The sequence below is a fragment of the Gopherus evgoodei genome, chromosome 7 (assembly GCF_007399415.2).
Source record: "Gopherus evgoodei ecotype Sinaloan lineage chromosome 7, rGopEvg1_v1.p, whole genome shotgun sequence".
Classification (NCBI taxonomy): domain Eukaryota; kingdom Metazoa; phylum Chordata; order Testudines; family Testudinidae; genus Gopherus; species Gopherus evgoodei.
In genome coordinates, this window is record NC_044328.1 from 21,065,616 (window position 1) to 21,090,894 (window position 25,279).

Here is a 25,279-nt window from a genome sequence, read left to right on the forward strand (position 1 = left end):
AGAATTTAATTCCTACGCATTTGACAGTGTCTCTTTATACATAATACAGATTTAATATCTGCAAAGAGGGTACCCTATTCAATACATCTTGAATTAATCACTGTTATATCCACTGCATTTATATATCAAATTATCATAGCACAATCAAATATACACTAATTTTTCATATGGATTTAAAGCATCTACTGTATGATTAAACTGCCTACTTTCATTAAAGAATAAATGTACAGTGTCCTTATCCTGAGATTAATGGAATAAAATCATGTCATGTTTTCATAAAACATTCTTGTGAATTTATCAGATTAATGATCGTAAATAAAAAAAGTCCTGCTTAGAATGCCTGAAGCTAGAACAGCAGTGTACTCTACAGGTCTTCTAAAGATTTAGTGTTTTATTTGCGAAAATATATTACCTAATATAGATATGACTCAAAGATGGTTAGAATTTGAAAATACTGTTACATGACAAAGTTAAAGGAATGTTTATAGTTTTAATTAAATTTCCCTTTTTAATAATCTGAAGTTTAACAATGCAGCATTCTAAGGAAACCTGATTTTCATACATCATGTAGACTGTCTCTAGACTAGATTGTTTTTTACTGAGGTCATAAAAACTGCTTTAATGAGCATAATAAATTCAGAAATTTTCCTGCAAACTTAATAAGGGCCAAAGTAACCTTAGCTATAAGGGAACTGAGACTACAGAAAAAACATGAACTCTAGAACTCAAGAGGCAAAGGTACTTAAGAATGTACTCTGCTAATTTAAATTAGAGAGCTGGGTTTATCTAAGCCAACGATCGGCAACCTTTCAGAAGTGGTGTGCCGAGTGTTCATTTATTCACTCTAATTTAAGGTTCCGCGAGCCAGTTATACATTTTAACATTTTTAGAAGGTGTCTTTCTATAAGTCTATAATATATAACTAAACTATTGTTGTATGTAAAGTAAATAAGGTTTTTAAAATGTTTAAGAAGCTTCATTTAAAATTAAATTAAAATGCAGAGCCCCCCGGACTGGTGGCCAGGACCCGGGCAGTGTGAGTGCCACTGAAAATCAGTTCGTGTGCCGCCTTCTGCACACGTGCCATAGGTTGCCTACCCCGATAAACATTTCACTTGTGAAAGTATTTTAGACTGTAATAAAAATAGCAGGAATATCTGCAGATGTCCCTGATGGCAGAACTTCACAGAACCAGTACTGCAATCTTGCCAGCCACAGAACATCCATTTAGGTAAAGGAAAGCAACCTGCCTCCAGAGGAAAATAAATAATGCACCTATCTGTAGACAGGGGCCTTACCTGACATCAAACGGCCCTCTGCTATGATTAACTTACCGCGGACATAAGACACTTTGATTAAGCTTATTGTACCATCGCTATAAATGTTACAACTAATTTAGGACCATGGACATATTTTCATAAGTAGTATTTGCAGTACCAATAATGATGTGGTTCATCTTGCTGTGCCCTTTTGTTACATCGCTCTGTAACACACCCTGAATCTGATATGCAGCCAAGTCAAACAGATCAAGGTAATCTTCCACTGGGTAGCGATCATGAAATCCATCCCTCAGACGAATTATTCCTAAAAACAAAACCCTAATGAGTAAAAAAGAAGCTAGAAAATAAAACTCAAGAGCCAGATCCACAGTTTGAGTTAATCAGCAAAACTCCATTGACATCAATAAATCTACAGCATTTTACACCAACAAAGGATTAAGCCAAGGAGCATAACGTTAAGATAAAAAGGCAATTATGAAGTAGTTGTGATTCAAGATACCAGAATACTAAAATATAAATTCATGCCGAGAGGAAATATTTTAAAGTGCTATGTTTTATAGACCCTGAATGAATAACTTTAACTTTCTTCTAAGTTTAGCTTTTGAAATGAACATAAAGGGCCAGATTCTACTCATTTACACTTGTGTAAACTGGAGTCACTTCACTTCGGATTTACACTGGGAGCAAAATCTGGCCTTGAATCTGTCAATTACACCCACACTTAACAAATCAGAAAATCTGCAGATTAACAACATTGACTGTCTTCCAAATTTGAAGAAAACAGCACCTTTCTGCAATTCTTGGCTTTGACAACAATATTGCCTGAGGGTGAATGGATTTCACAGACACTTTCAAACAAGATGGGAAGGGGGAATTAAAAAATTTGGAGGAGATGTTTTGTTTCTTAATTCTTTTCACCTACCAATCTAATTAACAGTAATAGTAAATTGAACTGGTAACAAAATATCAAGGTATAATTCTATTTTATTCTTTTAGGGTGCATCCAATTTCTATGAAAGCCAGTAGCAAAACACTAATTCCCATACTACTTTTTCCTCTACATGCACCTTGCAGTTTCACCAGCCCTCATTCTTCATCTCCAGCATCACCAGCCCCTCTTAGGTATCCTCTGCTCCTTTTCCCTTTTGTGCCTGTTCTCTCCACTTGTCCCTGATCCTCTTCCCATTTCCCTATTCCCTCTTGTGTATTCCCCCTATTCTCTGCATTCTTGCTTCTTACTCTAGAGATTAGTAAGGCCCAGCTCTGAGAAGATGCCCTTGCCTTACTTTGATTTACACATCCTGGCTCTTCAATTGCAAATTATACCAATTTAGATCTATGGGAGTCTGAGTGAAAGGGAGTTTGTTAATGTAAGGAAATCTAATGTTACACTTCACCTCTGAATTTGGCCCTGCTCTCCCACATGCACCATCCTGGCAGACACAATCAGATGAGATGCTTTGGCTGGCAAGCCTTACATTTAAACATTTGGAGATTACCCTGCTTCTATTCTCTGTGAAAGGTTCTAGGATCTGAAATTCACTCCCTGCATTGATCTGACAGAATTTGAGCCTATTAACCATCAGGTCATGATATCAGGCTTATCATTTATTTCCAGACTTTGGCCTGAGGGGCTGACTGTGAAGAATGAATTTGATGTTAACAGATATTTAAGACCAGGAAAGAATGCATTATGATCATCTACTCTGACTTTCTGCTTTGTACAGCCCATAGAATTTCACCCACTGATTCCTGAAGTAGAAGGAATTGTTTCTTTCCTACTATGTCTAATTTGGTGGGGGGAATCTATTTGACGGTGACATTGTACTTGTGCTATACTACGTGAATCCCAAATTATGACCGTGTACTCAAAATATCTGATGAGCACATTTCAGAAATCTAAATATAATAATAAAATTATATACATTATTTATGGTAACAGACAAGAAAAATTAATGTGGAAAAGGAGATATCTATCCATCCTTTTCTTCATTCGTCTTGTTTCCCTGTGTGTGTGTGTGTGTGAATACACACAAATATAAAATGTGCGTGTAAACAGATATAGATACCTCCTTTTCCATGTGTGGGTGGGGTCAATATTTATATGTCTAGCCAGAGAAATGCAGAGCGTCTCCAATCTCCATTCAGCCAAATACTGAAATCCTAACTCAGGTTTTACTCAGTCATCACTCAAGAATATTTATATAAATAAACCATCTGTGGTATATACATAAACATTAAACAAAATATCACAGATGTTATTAGAAGTGAATCAGGAAAGTTGGGCTTTTCTAAGGTCTCGTCTACACTACAATCAAGTTGACACAAAACAGCTTACATCGACCTAACTATGGAAGTTTCTACACTTAATCTCACTCCTGCTGACGTAACTGCCCTGCTATGCCGACTTAATAACTCCACCTCCTTGAGCAGCATACAGTCAAGGTCACTGTAGTTAGGGCAACGCAGTCTTAGCGTAGACACTGTGTTACTTATGTTGATTGTTACTAGCTTTCAGGGGCTGTCCCACAATGCCCCACAATTGATACAAGTGCTCCTGGTGAGGACGAGCATCGCTGACACAAGGAGCAAATTGCAGACATGCACCAGCGATGTTATGACTGCGGTGACTATACGCCAATATATGTTAAGGCAGCTTAATTTTCTAGTGTAGGCATGGCCTAAGTCTGAGCCAACTTTCTACTGAGCTGCTGCTCCACAAATGAAACACTTATGTGTTCACTAAGTGCTACTTTTCCAAGGAGTTTAAAGAAGAAAACAAATAACATCAAAAAAGGGCACATAACCATTTCCCTGTGCAGGATATAGAACTCCAGCAAAATAAAAAGATAAACACATTAGCAGAAAAAAGGATATGCTTTTAAAACAAACAAATGAATACAATCATAGAATCATAGAAATGTAGGACTGGAAAGGACCTTTATACGTCATTTGGTCCTGTCCCCTGCATTGAGGCATAACATAGTACTATGTAGACCATCCCTGGCAGGTGTTTGTCTAACCTGTTCTTAAAAACCGCCAATGACAGAGAATACACAACCTTCCTAAGTAATTTATTCCTGCGCTTAACTACCCTTACATTTAGGAAGTTTTTCTAATGTCTAATCTAAATCTCCTTGTACGCAATTTAAGCCCATTACTTCTTGTCCTGTCCTCAGTGGTTACAAAGAACAATTTATTACCCTCCTCTTTATAACAATTTTTACATACTTGAAGACTTATGGCCCCCCTCAGTCTTCTCTTCTGTAGACTAAATAAAACCAGTTTTTCCCGCATAGGTCACGTTTTCTAGGCCTTTCATCTTTTTTGTTAATCTCTTCTAGATTTTCTTCAATTTAGCTACATCTTTCCTGAAGTGTGGTGCCCAAAGCTGGACAATAAACCAGCTGACGCCTTGTCAGTGCTGAGAGAGAATTACTCCTCGTGTCTTGCATGCAAAACTCCTGCTAATACATCCTTGAATGATGTTTGTTTTTCTTGCAACAGTATTAAGTTGTTGATTCATATTTAGTTTGTGATCCACTATAACCCCCAGATCTGTTTCTGCAGTACTTCTTCCTATGCAGTCATTTCCCATTTGGTATTTGTGCAGTTGATATTCCTTCCTTTGTGGAGTATTTCGCATTTGTCCTTATTGAATTTCATCCCATTAAATTCAGACCATGTCTCCAGTTTGTTAAAATCATATTGCATTCTAATCCTGTCCTCTAAAGCACTTACAACCCCTCCCAGCTTAATATCATACAAAAACTTTATGAGTGTACTCTCTATGCCATTATCCAAATCACTGATGAAGATAATGGATAGAACTAGACCCAGAACAGATCTGAATGCTCCAAGGAGAGACCCAGAAGGTGAAGCCATGTGAGCTTCTTGCCCTGAAGACAGTCTGCTCCAAGGGAGGAGGCTCCCCACAGTCCTGACTGGCTTTCAATATGCCCTTCCAGGGGGATTGTGAAAAATTGATAATTATCCTCTGACTATGGTTTTCCAGTCAGTTGTGCACCCACCTTATAGTAGGTTCATCTAGGCTATATTTCTCTAGCTTGTTTATGAGAAGGTTGTGACGAAGTGGGAATGTTCTTGATGTGTTATGTGAATGCTGAGTGGGGAGTATTGACCTGGGAAGGTTGCAGGGGAGTTGTGCTGGGACGGCCTGCCTTGGGGAAGGGAGCATACCTGAGCATGTAACATGAGAACACAGAAGGGGGATTGGAGGCCAGGTAACACCTCTGCCCAGGACACCGGACAAAGGCTGGGGGAGGAGACGGTGGGAGGCTGAGTGAGAGGCTGGAGGGAGTTTGGATTGGGAGCTGGCTGGGAAATGGAGAGGGGCACCCCGACAGGGCTTGGGTTTCCCAATGGGGCTGTGGCCTCCCTAACTAAAGGGGGTCCTAACTAAAGGAGGTCCTGTTGTCTATACTGGCAAGACCTGTTTTGGACTGTGTTCTTGTCATCTAAATTAAACCCCTGTTTTATTGCCTGGCTAAGAATCACGTCTGACTGCGAAGCAGAGGTGTAGGACCCTCTGGCTTCCCCAGGACCCCGTCTGGGCGGACTCATTGTGGGAAGTGCATGGAGGGGCATATGCTGAATGTTCCAAGGAGAGACCCGGAAGGTGAAGCCATGTGAGCTTCTTGCCCTGAAGACAGTCTGCTCCAAGGGAGGAGGCTCCTCACAGTCCTGACTGGCTTTGTGGGGAGCAGTTCCAGAGCATCGGCCGGGGACTCCGTGACAAAGGTTATGTGAGACAGTACCAAAAGCCTTACTAAAGTCAAGATATAACACATCAACTGCTTCCTCCCCCATAGCATACACAAGTCTTGCTACCCTGCCAAAGAAGGATATTAGGTTGGTTTGACATGATTTGTTCTTGACAAATCCATATTAACTGTAGCTTATTACCTTATTTTCTTCTAGGTGCTTGCAAATTGATTGTTTTGATTATTTGCTCGATGATATTTCTGGGTACTGAAATTAAGATGACTAGTCTATAATTTCCTGAGTTGTCCTTATTCCCCCTTTTTTAGATGGGTACTATATTTGCCCATTTCCAGTCCTTTGGTATCTCTCCCCTCCTCCATGGATATACTCCTCTATCATTTTATCAAAAGTTAATGGGGGACTTACTTATAACTTGAAAAAGGCATTACTCTCTGAAGAGTTATGCTTCCATTTCAGTAACTGCAGTTGTTTTGAAATGTTAGAATCTATGTTTACTCACCAAATCGCTTCCTTGTCCACCAGTGTGGTTCTTTAATTGCTGAGAATCTAACATCTGGGTGTAACCGGAGCCTGTCATAAAGATCGGTCGTTCCACATTTTGGCTGGCCTATTATGTAGAAATGAGGAAGACAGCGCAGCCGATAGTGCTTATCCTTATAATGATACAAGTGGTTCCAAAATACTTTTTTGAGGTAATCAAATATGGTCCGAAAACGCTTTGAATACAGTGCATATGAGTTTGTTGTGTAAGGATCTGTTGTAGTATTTCCTCTATATTCTTCATACCAACAAGGATTCTTGCTAATTGGAAGGAATTTATTAGGAATTATTGAAAACATCTGCAACGTAAAGAACAATAATTTCAGTCAAGGCAGCAGCAAAGTTTATAATGACAGTTTCTTATTTAACACAATTAGTGAACACAACCCAATCACTATCATCATAATCTTTCTAAATATTTTTCTGGCAATTGCACAGCAGAGATAAAAATCTGCTGTTGACCAAACTGGAGCCAGATCCTGCACAGCTGCATGAGGTGGAGAGAGGGTGCAGAGCTAGATGGAGAAGGGAGAATATTCATACACTCATCAATTTTAAGGCCAGAAGGGACAACTATGATCATCTAGTCTGACTTCCTACGTAACACAAGCCATAGAATTTCACTCAGTAATTCCTACAGTGGAGGAATGCTTCCTCCTAAATCCATAAGCAAATGTGATAAATCCCAGCAATTTATGGTCAAAGTACTGCACTTAAGCAAGAGTCATACAATGCCTCTCAGCATTTCTCTGGAATATGCATCTCTGTACCAACCCAATGGCTGCCGGGACTTTTACAGTCCAGCCCAATTCCTGTCAAAGGCAATGGAAAGGCTTCCAGTGACATCAGTGGGGATTCGCTTAGGTTCTAAAGCAACAACTGAGCCCAGGAATATTTAAGAACAAAACTGAACATATTTTCCATTGTATCACTTAATACCAGAAGTATTTTGGGGGAGGTGGCTGAAGCGGGGGGGGGTTAAGGAAGGAAAAGATTGAGGACAAAATCAACATAGTAAAAAACCACCTTCTGCTGTTAGCTGTGTTGGGTCTAACCAGAAGCACTGTATGACTCTTGCTTAAGTGTTGTACTTCAACTGCAAATTGAGCACCTCTAGCCTCCATTCAGCCAAATCCAGAAATCCTATCTCAAGTTTTACCCAGTCTTCACTCAGAGATAAATCCCATTTCTGACTTTAGTGAAAGACTTCCCAGTTTAGCCCATTGACTTCAGTAGGAGCTGAAATGCTCAGCCTTTTCAGGATCAGGCCTCATCTTTATGCTGTGAGCGTAGCTAAACTCTATGAAGCCTGCTGGAATCTGTAGTGCTACTTAAATTTAAGGAATCCTTAAAATAAGCTTTCAAATAATAATAATTAGGAACACTGATTTAGCCAAAGATAAAATAATCAGATGAAATTAACTTCCAGTTTTTAATTCTGAAATACAAGATTTGCATGAGTGATTGAAATGCCAATTACTAGATGTCTGGAAAGGCACACTAGTAATCAGTTATTAAGGGAGGCTGTTTTTTATTTATCAGTTAAATGTTTTGGCACATCTGACTAAATCCTTTGAATTATTTTGAATAAAACGACAAGGAATAAGTTCAATGTAATTGTACTACTCATGCAAGATTGTCAGATTTCTTGTCTCAGATGTTCAGACCATTTATATAATCCATCTGTTTTGCCTATGGCTCAAATACAGACCACACACACATAGAGAGAGAAATGTGCATGGAATAACAGCAAATTATTGACTAAGGTGAAGATGTGACTTTATGAGACTTGCAAGCGGTCATCCTTGCTTTATGGTTCAGAAATGTGGACTACATATGCTAGGCACATCAGGAAACTGAATAGTTTCTACATGAGATGCCTGCACAAGATCCTGAAAATAAAGTGGGAAGACAAAATACCAAACACGGAGGTGCTGGAGTACGCAGACTGACACACTTAGAAACCACTATCCAGAAGAAGAGGTTGCAATGGCATTGTCATGTCAGGAGAATGGGAGAAGACTGTATCCCCAAGAATATTTTGTAAGCTGAGATTCGAGATGGCTCTAGAAAGTGGGGTCACCCTTTATGTGGTATCACGATGTGTGCAAAAATGACATGAAGTTGTTCAGCATCAATGTAGAAAGCTGGAGGAGCGCGAAGAATCCCAGTGCAGAATAACTGGCACTGGGTGCAGCTCAAAATGAAGCAGCTTTGATCTAGAGCAGGGATCGGCAACCTTTGGCACGCGGTCCACCAGAGTAAGCACCCTGGCAGGCCGGGCCAGTTTGTTTACCTGCTGCGTCTGCAGGTTCAGCCAATCGCCACTCCCACTGGCTGTGGTTCGCCAGCCCAGGACAATGAGGCCGGCAGGAAGTGGTGGCCAGCATATCCGTTGGCCCGCGCTGCTTCCCACAGCCCCCATTGGCCCAGGACTGCGAACTGCAGCCAGTGGGAGCCGCAACTGGCCGAACCTGCGGACGTGGCAGGTAAACAAACTGGCCCGGACTGCCAGGGTGGTTACCCTGGCGAGCTGCGTGCCAAAGGTTGCTGACCCCTGATCTAGAGGATGGAAGCAAAGCAAGAAAGAAGAAAGCAGCGTACTGTAATCTTGGATTACAACTCAGACAACACATGGAATGGTGAAATTTGTAACAAGCTGTGTCACTCTCGTTTTGGGCTTGTAAGCCATAAGTGGATTCATCAAGCACTTGATTAGATCTCTAATGCATACACTATGGTCCAGTGGATCGACAGTTGCATATTACAGATATACAGATAAATATATCTATATGAAGGGAAAAGACTGCAGCAGTTGGTGTTCCAGATCCATATCGACTTAAATTAGCTATATTGTTTTACCTCATCTGAGGATCCGGCCCAGAATACTTGAAACAAACGAACAAACATACATACATCAGTTTCAGAGGGAGTTTAGTTTATACTTACATGCAGTTCTTGTTTCTTCAGGTCTTCTAAATCTGGACGTTGTCTGTTTATAAACTCAATCTTTGAAGTAATAGTGTCAATAATTAATTTAATGCTTGGAAAATCCCTTACATATGAAATATTAATTTTAGAAGGCTGGTAATGGTCTTTCATCTCACTAAGGCTTTCATTGTCCATTAAGTTTGGATTGCCAGTAAAAGTTCCATAATGGAAAGGCGAAGGTATTAGCAATAGGCCATGTTTGGCTCCAGTCAGTATGTATGATGCCATCACTAAAGTCATTATTATCAATCCAAATATCAAGCTGTATAGCTTCCCTTTCCTCAAGCAAAAAAATCCATTCCAGCTTTCATTATGATGAGTCCTTACTTCCAAGACTGCTAGCAAGTTCATCTGCTTACTATCCACATACAAAGGAATTATATTTTCTTGTTTGCACACAGGACACTTCTGGTTAATATGATTAGATCGACGGCATCTGAAACACCGTTTGTGCAAGTCATTTGGTAATAACTGTATACAACAATTAATGCAATGCCTCATATTAGTACCGTTAAACTGCTATATTAATGAGCCATGAATAGACATAAAATATTTCTGATGCATACAAATTATTTTCTGGAAACCTGAAATAATTTAATTCCTTGCATTATGATATATGTTGTAATTAAAAAAAACAGGTTCAAACCAAAACAGCTAAAATATGCTGAAATTAATATACGGTCTCAGTCACAAATAAAAAACTACAAATAAAAGTATGGTGGACATGTTTCATAAAGATCTGGCTCCTTAAGGGAAATCCCGTAAAATAAAAAGCAACCACAAGTCTTGCTCAATTTTTTCCATTAAACAAAATGAGATGGAAGAAACTTCACTATATAGTGTGAAAATACACAAAAAATAAGAAGATCTCATTGTTCTCTGACGTATTTAGGAGTAAGCAATATATGTAGCCCAGACAGAAGGTGCCTTGGAAAGTCCCATATGCTCTCAAAAAAGGTAGGGTCCAAAATGGAGTGCTGCCTCTGAAAGTTTCATCTACATAAAGGTCGCTTCAATGATCTGTGTTGCATAACCTAAAAAAGCAAAAAACAAAAAATATATATGGATATATGCTAATGAATAAGCCATTACATTAATCAGCTGCAATACAAGTATGATCTATCACTTGAAAACAAATTCTTAGTTAATTTAGCAATCTTAATTGAAAGGTAGCTTCCACTTAAAAACAAAATATTATAGTTACAAAATTTAAACACACTGAAAATTTGGAAACTCAGCTAAAAGTTTCCAATGAACTATCACTCTCCAACTCATAATTAGATGCAGATAGAGAGCCCTTTGCTCACACTCTTGAACTGTTATTCGCACACAAGTTGCACAATTGTCTTCAATAATTGCTCACCAATGTAAATAAACAGTGTGTAATTTGGCCCCTTCTTTGAATACATGAAGGCCCTTAGGCATTGCAAAGCAAAGTGTCTGGGCACCTAAGGTACCTAGAAAATCATAGGAACAACACTGTGATCCACAAACCTAGGCTACTGTATGATGAATAGGAAGCGATGGGTGCCTTAGAATATAATTCACGAAAGACAGAATGGTAGAGGGCTCCCTACCTAAAAAAACTAATGGGAGATGCTAATGTGCTAAGGCCACCCCTTTCTCAGAGCTAAGTGCCTAAGTCCAGGCACTTCTGGACTCTAATAGCTACCCATGAATGGGAACTCCTCTCCTGACTTAGGTGCCTACTTAATTTCTTGTAGGAACAAATTAGGTGCCTAACTCACTTCATATGAAACAGCCAGAACCACAGATAGGAGTAGTGTTTCATAGATTCCAAGGCCAAAAGGGACTACTGTGGTTGACCTCTTGTATAACACAGGCCATAGAACTTCCCCCAAAATAATTCCTAGAGTATGTCATTTTGAAAATCGTTCAATCTTGATTTGCAGGATGTCAGTGACGGAGAATCCGCCATGACTCTTGGTCAACTGTTCCAGTGGTTATTCTCACTGGTAAAAACGTATGCCTTATTTCCAGTCTGAATTTGGCTAGATTCAACTTTCTGCCACTGGATCATACTATGCTTTTCTCTGTTAGAATGAAGAGCCCCTTATTAAATTGGATTTCAGGAAGGCAGATTTTGGTAAGCTCAGAGAGCTGATAGGTAAGGTCCCATGGGAATCAAGACTGAGGGGAAAAACAACTGAGGAGAGTTGGCAGTTTTTCAAAGGAACACTATTAGGGGCCCAAAAGCAAGCTATTCCGATGGTTAGGAAAGATAGAAAATGTGGCAAAAGACCACCTTGGCTTAACCACGAGATCTTGTGTGACCTACAAAATAAAAAGGCGTCATATAAAAAATGGAAACTAGGTCAGATTACAAAGGATGAATATAGGCAAATAACACAGGAATGCAGAGGCAAGATTAGAAAGGCAAAGGCACAAAATGAACTCAAACTAGCTATGGGAATAAAGGGAAACAAGAAGACTTTTTATCAATACATTAGAAGCAAGAGGAAGACCAAGGACAGGGTAGGCCCACTGCTCAGTGAGGAGGGGGAAACAGTAACGGGAGACTTGGAAATGGCAGAGAAGCTTAATGACTTCTTTGTTTCGGTCTTCACTGAGAAGTCTGAAGGAATGTCTAATATAGTGAATGCTTACGGGAAGAGGGTAGGTTTAGAAGATAAAATAAAAAAAGAGCAAGTAAAAAATCACTTAGAAAAGTTAGATGCCTGCAAGTCACCAGGGCCTGATGAAATGCATCCTAGAATACTCAAGGGGTTAATAGAAGAGGTATCTGAGCCTCTAGCTATTATCTTTGGGAAATCATGGGAGACGGGGGAGATTCCAGAAGACTGGAAGGGGGCAAATATAGTGCCCATCTATAAAAAGGGAAATAAAAACAACCCAGGAAACTACAGACCAGTTAGTTTAACTTCTGTGCCAGGGAAGATAATGGAGCAGGTAATCAAAGAAATCATCTGCAAACACTTGGAAGGTGGTAAGGTGATAGGGAATAGCCAGCATGGATTTGTAAAGAACAAATCGTGTCAAACTAATCTGATAGAGTTCTTTGATAGGATAACGAGCCTTGTGGATAAGGGAGAAGCGGTGGATGTGACATACCTAGACTTTAGTAAGGCATTTGATATGGTCTCGCATGATATTCTTATAGATAAACTAGGAAAGTACAATTTAGATGGGGCTACTATAAGGTGGGTGCATAACTGGCTGGATAACCGTGTGTTGTAAACAAGCCAGTTGTAAACAAGACACGAGAAGTCATTCTTCCGCTTTACTCTGCGCTGGTCAGGCCTCAGCTGGAGTATTGTGTCAAGTTCTGGGCACCGCATTTCAAGAAAGGTGTGGAGAAATTGGAGAGGGTCCAGAGAAGAGCAACAAGAATGATTAAAGGTCTTGAAAACATGACCTATGAAGGAAGGCTGAAGGAATTGGGTTTGTTTAGTTTGGAAAAGAGAAGACTGAGAGGGGACATGATAGCAGTTTTCAGGTATCTAAAAGGGTGTCATCAGGAGGAGGGAGAAAACTTGTTCACCTTAGCCTCCAGTGATAGAACAAGAAGCAATGGGCTTAAACTGCAGCAAGGGAGATTTAGGTTGGACATTAGGAAAAAGTTTCTAACTGTCAGAGTAGTTAAACACTGGAATAGATTGCCTAGGGAAGTTGTGGAATCTCCATCTCTGGAGATATTTAAGAGTAGGTTAGATAAATGTCTACTAGGGATGGTCCAGACAATATTTGGTCCTGCCATGAGGGCAGAGGACTGGACTCGATGACCTCTCGAGGTCCCTTTCAGTCCTAGAGTCTATGAATCTATGAATCTATGAAATATTTGTTTCCCAGGTATGAACCTACAGGCTTAATCCAGTTACACTTTAACCTTCTCTCTGTTAAAATAAACAGATTGAGTTCCTTGAGTTTATCAGTATAAGGCACATTTTCTAATCCTTCTGTCTTTTTGTCGTTCTCCTCTGAGCCCTTTCCAATTTATCAACATCCTTTTCTAATTGTAAGCACCAGAACAGGAACAGTATAGCAGCAGGGTTTACACCAGTGCCATCATGTTGATGGTGATGACTTAATAACTTTTAGCCACGGGGTTAGAGTACTCACCCAGGAAGTGGGAACCTAGGTTCAATTCCCACTTGCCTGGCAGAGGGGAGAAAAGACTTGAACATGGGTCTCCCACCTCTCAAGAGAAGGCTTTAACATCTGAGACTATGGTATACTCTCATGCGGGTTCCCTCAATCTGTCCCGTTGAATCTGTTTCACTGTAGAAAAATACTTAAACAGTCACTAGGACAGACGGACATACACACACACAGATTGGGGCATCCACCTGGGGGGGTAGGAAACCCTGGGTCAAATCCCCCTGATCCAATCACTCTTTATTTATCCACAGTGGTACAGCTTCAACAGGATCATAATGAGGGACTTAGGCACCCAAAAAACAGAACTTATTTGCCTAAATCTGGGTTTAGGTATTAAGAAGCATCCTGGATTCCACCCGTTCTGCTCCATGCTCATGAGTCTAATATGTGAATACCCAACCCTCTTCCTGCTCATGGAAACTGCTTCTGTTATATTCCCAGACCAGAGAGAGCATAAAACAAAAAGCAAAACACACACAACTTGCACAAGCCCTTGTGCTGCTGAGTCCTTTCACGGGACACCCACTGCAACCAGAGCTGTCCTGTTTGACCTCCTCAGCAGACTGTCAATCCTTAAAGGAACAGAGCAGAGGTAAATCTAACCCTGATATTCCCTTAGGAGTGCTACAAATCCATTTAACCAGGGTGGGAAGGTGTAATAGAAGCAGTGGTTCAAAAGGTTGGCTAGGGGTGTTTCTGACAATTTCTTTCAATGCTTCAGGGCCTTCTAAAGACAGAGTGGAGTGTCCAGCTGAGTGAAGGTTGTGGATGTGCTGACAGTCAAGAGCAAGAACTCAAGATAGACGCTCTGATGGTTGGGTACCTCTGGGATGTTGTGGCAGGCTACAGATGGACTATGATATACAGAAAAATCACTGAGAAACTTACCATTAGCAGTCAGTTTACATTTTGGAAGGGCACTTTTGCAACACAAAGTAAAACTATTTCCCCATGTTTATTCTCCCCACCCGACACACACACACACACACACACACACACTCTTCCTCACAGCTTCTTGTCAACTGTTGCAAATGGACCATTTTGATTACCATTACAAAAAGTTTCTCTCTCTCCTGCTAGTAATAGCTCACCTTAACTGATCATTCTCATTAGAGTGTGTATGGTAACACCCTCTGTTTCATGTTCTCTGTGTGTATATATATCTTCCTACTGTATTTTCCACTGTCATCCAATGAAGTGGGCTGCAGCCCACGAAAGCTTATGCTCAAATACAGGGCCGTCCTTAGGCATAGGCAGAATAGGCAGCCGTGTAGGGCCTCACTCTGCCTGGAGGCACCACTCTGCAGGCAGCCCAGACAGTGTAGAAGCAGGGCTGCTGGGTTCTAGAGAGAGCCGAATGCAGCACAGTCTGAGGATAGGATTGGCTGCTGGTGTCTCTGGGAAGGGGAGGAGGTAGGGGTTGGGGAAGGAGCTCACCTGTCAGTGTGACTCTTTCCCCCTGGCTGAGGTGAGGTGAGGCAGATTCTGTGGCTCTGGAACCAGTATCCTTTGTTATCTCCCATAACATCCATTCTTCTCCCCCCTGCCCCATGGAGCACCCCCCTCCTTTCTCCCTCCTCCCCAGGAGCACCCCTCTCTCTCTCCTCCCTTCCCTCCGTCAGGGCTGGGTTGGGTGAGGTGCTGGAGGATAGGTGAGAGGAGGATGCTGGCTGCCTGCCTGCTGAGGAATGAAAGTGAAAGTAACTCACTTCCTCGGCAGGCAGCCAGGATTGGAATGTCACACAGGGCTTGGCTGGGGTTAGCCAGATGTGTGAAAAATCAGGATAGGGGATAGGGGTACAGTGATCAGATATCCCTATTTTATAGGGACAGTTCCAATTTTGGGGTCTTTTTCTTATATAGGCTCCTTTTACCACCCCCCATCCCTGTCCTGATTTTTCACACTTGCTGTCTGGTCACTCTAGGTGGGGGTAATTGGTGCCTATATAACACAAAGCCCCAAATATCAGGACTGGCCCTATAAAATCAGGACATCTGGATCTGGCCACCCTAGCTGGGGAGCGCCTCTCCCCCGGGCTGGCAGCTGCCAGCGATCCATCTCATCTGGGGGGAGCTGCACAGGGCAGGATGAGCTGCTGTGGCTCCATGGGTGCCCCGTCCCTGAGATCAGATGCTGTGCTAACTTCACCATGGCCCGTAAGGCTGGTGGTGGTGCCCATTGGTGTGTGATTGGACCTGAGGGTTTGCTGCTGCTGTTGCCACTCTGCACCCCAAGAGGTAGATTTTGGGGTCCTGCAGTTTTCCACCTATCTCCTCCTCTACTGCAGCTGTTGGACCAGCAGGCTGGGGGGTGAGCCAAGCATGAAAGCAGTACTGTGTTGCCATTTAGATTATCATTTAACAACTTTGTTTGCCAAAAATTCTTGCTAACAATCCTGAATCCAATTTCAATATATATATATTTTAAATCAATATCTTAGCCAAAACAGAAAATTAAGTTGTTGACAATTATTAGTGACAGGTTTGGTTTGAGGCAGGGAGTGGGCCAGTTTTCATCAGAGAAACAAAAAATGTTGACTGACTTTCCTATAGCCTGTTACTCCTGATAAGAGCCCTCCAACAATTGTAATATGCTCATCTCCTTACTAGTGTATAAAGCAGGGGTCGGCAACCTATGGCACACGTGTCAAAGGTGGCAGGTGAGCTGATTTTTGATGGTATGCAGCAGCAGGCTGAGCGGCTCAGCCCATCACTGCTCTGGGGTTCCGGCTGCTGCCCTATTGCCAGCTGGGATACCAGCCATCGACCCCACTTAGCACCTGCTGCTGGCCTGGAGACCCCCAAGGAACCCCAGGCTGGCAGTGGGCTGAGCAGGCCGGCTGAACCACTCAACCTGCTGTCAGCCTGGGGTTCCATTCACTCAGCCGGCAGCGGGCTGAGTGGGCTGGTGGTGGGCTGAGCAGGGCCGGTGGGGGGTTGAGTGGCTCAGTCTGCTGCCAGTCTGGGGTGCCAGCAGCACTCAGCCTACTGCTAATCCGGGGTTCCAGCTGCCGGCCGCTTGCCAGTCAGGAGCTCAGCCGCCAGCCCCACTCTGCCTCCTGCCAGCCTGGGTGAGCAGAATCCCAGGCTGGCAGCGGGCTGAGAGGGGGTTGGCGGCCGGGATCCTGGCTGGCAGGAGTTGGTGGTCAGAACCCCAGACCAGCAGCGGGCTGAGCAGGGTCTGGGATCCTTGACTAGGTTTCCAGCCACCAGCCCCACTTAGCCCGCTGCCAGTTTGGGGTTTCATTTACTCAGCTGGCAGTGGCCTGAGCAGGACCGGTGGCCAAGATCTCAGATAATAACAATAGTTTATTTATATAATATAGACATAGAGAGAAACTTTCTACAAACATTAAAATGTATTACTGGCACGAGAAACCTTAAATTACAGTGAACTTGGCACACCACTTCTGAAAGGTTGCCGACCCCTGGAATAGAGTGACCATATGTTGTACTAAGATTCTCCTGCCTTTTTTTTTCCCTGTGAGTCAGTATAACTTTTGCCAGCCCAGAAGTTGGGCAGCCAATATTTTACTTTTTCACAATGTTTTCTCCAACTTTCATAAAGTAAATTCATAGTTAATATGAGTTAAAAAGGCCAGGGACACTTCTTTGTGAAGAATCTGTACAGCAGATCATGCTAGAGCTGTGAAAATGTAAGTTTTTGATGGAACTTTACAGCCAGTGATTTATCATGTATTTTATCATGTGAATGTGCTGCTATTGCTAATGTCTTTCCAAACAAAAATAAGGCACAACAGGACTTCTGTAACATTTCTGTGCTACCTTAATCTAGATGAGATGATTCTGTGCTGACTTCATTTTGGTCACTTTGTGCTTTACCTAGGAGTAAAACTAGGGTTATATTTTCCCACTGTTTGGAAACCCAGCTTATTAAACTTGATAATGCCATTGATCTATTTACAGTATAAAGTTGATATAGAGTTGTAACTAACGTTAAGACTGATGCCCATTATACATTTACAACTAAAAAGTGGCTTTGTAAAAATGACATGGGTTTCCAACTCTACTGTGTCTCAGTCTTCGCACTAGCTCAAGTTCACAGGCTCACGGCTATCCTATATTAGCTATTTTAAATAATATTTCTGATAATAACAATAATTTAAACAGTTATTTCTTTAAAAAAACACTCTTATAAGTTATTTCCTATTGAAAACAACCTTCTGGGTCACAAAAAAGAAAACGGAAAAATGAAATAGGATTAGCTGTAGAAGCACAGAAGGGTTCTATGCTTAAGTTTGTACATCATGAAAACAACGAAGTTGATCAAGATCATCATGTAACTTCCCAAGAAAATTTTTGTGCAGATGAAGCTCAAGAAATGCAAGAACAAACAGAACAATCATTTGAAACAGATGCAGACACAAAACAAGAAATTAAAACAGTTGAAACTGTACTAGCATGGGATATAGATGACATTGGCACATGGCCGCAATCTTTAAACAACGAATACCGTGCCATTATACTTGAGAAAGGCCCTGTGAGAATAAAAGGTCTAGAATATCCTAAAGACATTAGAGGTAGGAAATTCACAAAAAACAATTACTACAAAAGACTTTCTAATGGTGAAATTGTCAACAGACGGTGGCTTGTGTACTCTAAATGCAAAGATGCTGTATTTTGTTTCCCATGCAAGATTTTCAATAATTGCAATTTCAAGATAGCAACCATGGGTATTAATGATTGGAAAAATCTTAGTCACATATTACCACAACATGAAAAGGCGTAATACCACATTGAAAGTATGCACAAATGGTGTGAGCTGAGTGTAAGGTTAAAAAATCAGACAACTCTTGATGCCCAAAATCAAAGATTGCTGGAGTCAGAAAAGCAGCATTGGCATCGTGTTCTTGAACGTCTATTATCTATTGTTGAATATCTATCAACAAACAATCTTGCTTTTAGAGGAAGCGTTGAGAAATTATTCCAGCCTCAAAATGGAATTTTTTTGGGCCTTGTACAACTGCTGGGAAAATTTGACACAGTGATGAGCGAACATCTCCGAAGAGTAACTGAAAATGAAATACATGACCACTATTTGAGACCAAGAATTCAAAATGAACTGATCATGCTAATGAGTAATAAAGAGACACAAAATTGTTTCATTGGTTACTTTGGCAAAATATTTTGCCGTAATTCTAGATTGCACTCCGGACATAAGTCATCAAGAACAGATGTCATTAATTGTGAGATTTGTCAACATTAGTGATTCAGCACAGATTACAGTTAAGGAATTGTTTATCACATTTTTAGAAGTACAAGACACTACAGGTTTTGGACTTCTTCAAACTCTCCTTGATGAACTAAAACAAATGGGATTGTCCATAATGAACATTCGAGGACAAGGCTATGATAATGGCGCCAATATGAAAGGATGCATTTCTGGTGTGCAAGCTAGATTGCTGAGAGAAAATCCATGAGCCTTTTTTGTTCCATGTGCATGCCACAGCCTTAATTTGATATTGTGTGATATGGCCAAGTCTTCTGTAGAAGCTATATCTTTTTTTGTTTGCTGCAACGCATTTACGTGCTCTTTTCAGCTTCCACTCAACGATGGCAAATATTCAAAGCACATGTCAATGGTATTACCATTAAGCCTCTATCTGAGACACGCTGGGAAAGCAAGTAGAAAGTGTAAAAACATTGAGATATCAATCTGAGGAAGTTTATGAAGCATTGGTTGCTATTTCGGAAGAAGCCAGAGATCCAAAAGCTAAAAGTGAAGTCATTGGCCTCTGAAATATCCAGCTTCAAGTTTCTAACATCTGTCGTAATCTGGTATGACATTCTGGTTAAAATCTCAAGTGTAAGCAAAATAATGCAGAGTCCAATGATGCAGCTTGATTCAACACTTACCTTACTAAACAACACACAAGACTTTTTAGTGAAATACAGAGAACATGGATTCAAAGAAGCACAGGTTACAGCAAGAGAGCTTGCACAGGCACTCGGTGTAGAACCAAAATTTCCATGTGTGAATGTGACATGAGTTTCAAGGGAAAAATGACAAATGGAATATGAAGGAGCAGATGAGCTCATAGACGATCCAGAAAAGAAATTTGAGGTTGAATTTTTTAATGTTGTGATGGATAAAGCAGTATCTGCTGTTGATGAATGGTTTAATACCTTGCAAATACACCATGAACAGTTTGGATTTTTGTATGACATAACTAAATTCAACGAAATAGGAAAATAAGAGCAACTAATGACAAAGTGCAAGAACCTAGAGAGCCTCCTGAACCACGGTGATAGTTTTGATTTAAATGGATTTGAACTGTACGAAGAATTGAGTTCACTGTCATCAATGTTGCCACATGCAAAATCGGTGATGGACATTGTACAGTTTATTCATACCCTCAAACTTGTTGACATATATCCTAATGTGTGCATCGCCACTCGTATTCTACTGACAACTCCTGTAACAGTAGCATCAGGAAAACGGAGTTTCTCAAAACTAAAGCTCATTAAAAACTATCTCCGCTCTACAATGAGTCAGGAATGCTTGAGTGGTCTTGCTATTCTTGCAATCGAACAAGACACGACTTTGTCTTTGTCATACGATGACATTATTACTGATTTTGCAGCCAAAAAAGCCAGAAAGATTGCTTTTAATTAAAAACAAATCTTTGTTTCAATACCTCTTCTTATAATTTTCCAATAAAATTTTGATAAATTAAAAAAATATATATTATTTGCATCATTCTGTCATATCAGAATTTTTTCTACAGTGCTGCTTCTTTAGTGCTCGTCCATCAGCATTACAGTGTGCTTAATTAAGTTAAACTGGTTTTAATAACGTGAATGTGGCAAGTTTTCCAATACTGTAAGCTTATGTTTGTGTTGCTAAGAGCAGATCAGGCACAGGGGCACCAGTTTAATAATCTCGCCTAGGGCACCATAAATCCTAAGGCCAGCCCTGCTCAAATACATTTGTTAGTCTCTAAGGTGCCACAAGTACTCCTGTTCTTTTTGTGGATACAGACTAACACAGCTGCTACTCTGAAACCTAGGAATGTTGTGTTTCTTTAATAAAAATATATATTAGCAGTGTCATTTGAGAGCTAGGGCCCCACCAAAAGCACTTAAGCATGTGCATATCTTTAAGTATGGGAGTTGTCCCACTGAAGTCATGGTTGACGGAGTTCCTTTGATTAGGGTAAAGACTGTATATAGTATCTCATACAAAGACTTGCAAGCACTGAGAAGACTTCAGTACCACTACTCACAAGCTTAAGTTTACACAGGTGCTTAAGTGTTTATCTAGACTGGGGCCTAAATCATTCTCAGTTAAATACTTCACCATACAGGTGCTCATGTAGAACCAGGGAGCAAAGTCATTAATAACTTCTTTATTTAAAACCACTTTTGTTTGAAATTACCCTATTACAGGAAACATTCAGAGCAGAGAAATCAGAAGTGATAAATCCAAGCATTAGCTTCCCAAAAAAGTTAGATTCTTTGAACTAAGGTCAGAAACTTAAATTTTTAGTATCTTAACTCAAAATCAGATATGCTGATTTACTTCAAAGTTTTTATTTTATTTATTCATTTAGTTAATATCTTCTTTTAAGCGAGGCTGACCAGATAGCAAGTGTGAAAACTTGGGATGGGGTTGGGGGGGGGGGGTAATAGGAGCCTATATAACAAAAAGCCAAAAATATCAGGACTATCCCTATAAAATCGGGACATCTGGTCACCCTATTTTAAGCTTCCACACAGGAAAAAAAATTAATTTGATTTGTTCCGTTTTCAACAAAGTTCAGAGGGCAGAGGTGTCCAGCATAGAGCTTTTGGGGTAACAAACAAAATATACCAGCCTCCAGTATCTTTAACATCTACTAAGCCTTTGGTTTGGGCAAAGTATGCCGGAAAAGCTTTTAAAATAATTTTGAAAAAAATCAAATATAACAGTGAATATAAGGTGAGAGATATAGCAAAATGATGAAGGAAGCCAAGGAGGAAAACAGCTGGAATGCATCGTTATCAATGGATAATGTTTAATTTTGTTGTTAATATACCAGTAAACTGTGTAAACATCTCTTTACAAAGCGATGTATTGAAGTCCATCCCTTTCCCACAGACTTCAGAAAAAAAGATGCTTATTGGTATTTGATTCTTATTTGGAGCTCATTGCAAAGCCTGCTGAAGACATTGGAAAGACTCCCATTGATTTCAAAGGGCTTTGGATCAGGACACTATGCAGTGGAGATGTGGACATTAAAAGAGTTATCACTCTGTAGCATGAGACAATACCAAAATTATTGCTTTGATTAAATATATTTTGATATACAGCATGAAGCCAATTAAGGCTTCACCACTTCTTAAAGAGCTGAAGATTAAAAGCTACTTAAATACTCAGTCCTCCTGCAAAGTGATACCATGACAAGGACGTGCACAACCTGGATATATACACAGTACTTCAAAGTAATCCGATGTTGGGCAAGAACAAAGATGCCTACTTCCAGGGGGTGAATATACTTGGTCTGACCTAAGTGCTATAAGCTGAATACAAAATAACAATTGAAGACCTAATATCTCTCTACAAATCTCTGCTACTGAAGTATTTCTCCCTAGAGGCAGTGTCACCATTCTCAGAAAGGGGAATAATGTGACTCACATAAATCAAAAAGTTGCATGCTTAAGTAGGAAAAATGTGATTGATGAAAGAGAAATAGTCTATTTGATTCAATCTGTGACAGTGCTTAAGAAGCATATTTCCTACACAGGATTCTCAAAAAGACTTACACCTCAAGAGCCAAATGGCCTAAACGATGAGCAGTGAGGTCCATCCTGTCCCACAGCGAGCTTGGGGGGGCTGTCCTCATTTAGGAGAGTGCAATCTGCTCCCCCTCCATGTGACTTGAGAAACTTTAGTTCTCAAAACACACGTACACGCTCACAATGAAAATAATTCTTCAGCTAAGCAAGTAAAATGAGGAGGAAGGGGCATATGAGATGAGAAGTACTGAATGCCTTATGGTCCTGAAATACAAGCCAAAACATCCTTATCTTGGTCCCTGTTTTCTATCTCCTTCTTCTTCACACACATGAAAGGAGATTGCATTTGCTCTGCATTGCTCTATAATTTTCTAAGCCACACTGCATTGCCAAGCATCATGCACCCTTCATATATAGTTTTTATTTCAAAAACAGGCAGTTATGTTCCAAAATAGGAGTTGCAAGGAGAAAATGGAAACTAGAAACTGAACCACAATGGTGGATTTTGTTGGAGATGAAATAACTTCCCCAGAAATAAAAGAGCATTCTATTTTCTAGTCCCTGCGTGGGCAGCCTCAATATTAACCTGAGCAATAGAAGGATCGTTAGCAAACCATTTATTGTAATTGAGAAACCCTGCAGGTTAGATAATTGAATGTCCCTTCCGTGCAAGATCGATAAAGGGCATCCAGTTTCCCCATAAGAATCATATCAAATTATTGCAGATAAAAGCTGAGATAGCAGAGAAGAGATAGCCTGAAGAGTTCAAGAGAACATTAACTTTAATCCAGCGGAGAGAGAGAAACACTAGGTAATTAAATTATTGTTTTAATGAAATAAATCTAAGGCCTTGACTAAGACAGAGGACCTTCTGCCAGCTTTTATGATATCCCTAAAGGCTCAAGACCATCTTCTGACTATTTAAATGGAAATACATTTTTCAAGGAGCCGTAATCAAAATATGAAATAAAACAGATGTTTGGCTATTCATATTTAAGAAAAAATTATTCAATAATATCAGTGTGGCACAGAAAATGTACTAAGGAATCACTACAATAAAGAGCAACATGTCATCTGCAAATAGGTCCAATTATAAACAATGTCCCCAATACAGACATGCCTTGGTTAGCTCTGACTTCAACTACTGTGATGGTTTCTCTGGCCTCCCTACTTCCTGACTTGCCATGGTCCATCTATCCAAAAAGATGCTGCTACGATCATCTTCCTTGCCTGCTGCTGCCATCACTACCCTTCTCTAGTTTCTTTTACTATCAAGATCTCTTCCTCACTTTAAAGCCCCTGTACAACTTTTTCTGCCTGACTTCCAAACATCTTTGTTCTCTCTTCTTCCTCCTAATACCTCTGGCTTCCTTCATTCCATCTAAGATTCCAGCCTAATTCTTTTGTTTCTTTCTCTCACTATTACCTTCTTCCATGCTAACCATTATGACCAGGAAACAGTCCCTCTGCTGACACATCAAGGAACCACCATATCTTTCAAATCCCAGTGTAATACACTTTTCCCACAAAGCTTATTACTGCTAATCCACCAAGGAAAGAAGGGTCACAGAAAAAAACATTGATGCATTTTAAATTTACATAAATATATACATACACATGCATTTATAAAGTGCACATTTTGCACTACTTTAAGATAAGCCTACCTTCTTATCTAGTGCAGTGGTTCTCAGACTAGGGCTGCCGCTTGTTCAGGGAAAGCCCCTGGCGGGCCAGGCCAGTTTGTTTACCTGCTGGGTCCGCAGGTTTGGCTGACTGCAGCTCCCACTGGCCGCAGTTCGCCACTCCAGGTCAATGGGAGCTGCAGGAAGGACAGCCAGGACGTCCCTCAGCCTGCGCCACTTCCTGCAGCCCCTATTGGCCTGGAGCAGCGAACCACCGCCAGTGGGAGCCGCAATCAGCCGAACCTGCAGACCCAGCAGGTAAACAAACCAGCCTGGACCGACAGGGGCTTTCCCCTGAACAAGTGGTGGCCCTAGTTTGAGAACCACTGGTCTAGTATATTATTTATTATTACTGAAGTGTCATAATCTACGAGTCCTGGCACTTAAAAATAACAGGTCCCTACCTTGAGGAATCTGAAATCTAACTAAAAATATTGAACAGTAAGGAATGACAATATACAAAGGCTGGAGAAAAGGGTAAGAGAGGACAAAGATGAAAGAGCTGAGATATACTTGCTTTCAAGTATGTTCTTGAAAAATCTATTTTTTTCTGATTTTAAAAGCCTGAATATATTTATCTTAAACAATACAAATTGAAACTCAAAGCATTGTCCAGAAAGAAGTCTATGGTGAAGATCAGTGATGAAAGTAAGTTCTGAAGAGGGTTATATCTACACTGCAATGAAAGACCCATGGCAGCAAGTCTCAGAGACAGGGTTAACTACCTTGGACTTGTAGTGCTAAAAACAGCAGTGAAGATGTTTGGGCTCAGCTTGGAGCCAGACTCTGAAACCCAGGGAGGGAAGTGGGTCTCAGAGCCCAGCATCCAGCCGGGACTGAACATCTAGACTGCTGTTTTTAGCTCTGCAGCCATGGGCCCGAATCAGTTGATCTGGACTATAAGACTTGCTTCTACCTGTTTTTTATTGCAGTGTAGACATATACTCTGATATTGCACGTTACGAAGGGTTAGGAGGAGGTTTTTCAGGCATAAGGGCAACATATGAAAACAATAAACAAGAACTGTAAAACCCCAAACTCAGAATGATGTTACAGATGAAAAAGTTTGGCTGATTGCAAATGAAAAAGTGCACCTTGGGATGAATAAATGATCAAAACAATACTAAATTGTGACAGAAGAGACAGCAGTGGTGTAGTTGA

General features: G+C 40.7%; 1 protein-coding gene and 1 pseudogene across 3 annotated transcripts in view; one reads left to right on the plus strand and one right to left on the minus strand.

Annotated features, from left to right (window-relative positions):
• CHST15 (carbohydrate sulfotransferase 15) overlaps positions 1 to 25,279 on the minus strand; it is a 100,416-nt gene that overhangs the window by 19,169 nt on the left and 55,968 nt on the right. For all 3 annotated transcript variants that reach the window (XM_030570795.1, XM_030570794.1, XM_030570796.1), the window contains exons 2-4: positions 9,516 to 10,591; positions 6,526 to 6,865; positions 1,438 to 1,584 (exon numbers count right to left, since the gene is read on the minus strand). In XM_030570795.1, the coding sequence (XP_030426655.1) occupies positions 1,438 to 1,584; positions 6,526 to 6,865; positions 9,516 to 10,058 (1,030 nt within the window). In that variant the 5' untranslated portion in view covers positions 10,059 to 10,591. The remainder of the gene's footprint in view (positions 1 to 1,437; positions 1,585 to 6,525; positions 6,866 to 9,515; positions 10,592 to 25,279) is intronic.
• Positions 17,947 to 19,707, plus strand: LOC115654511 (annotated as a pseudogene).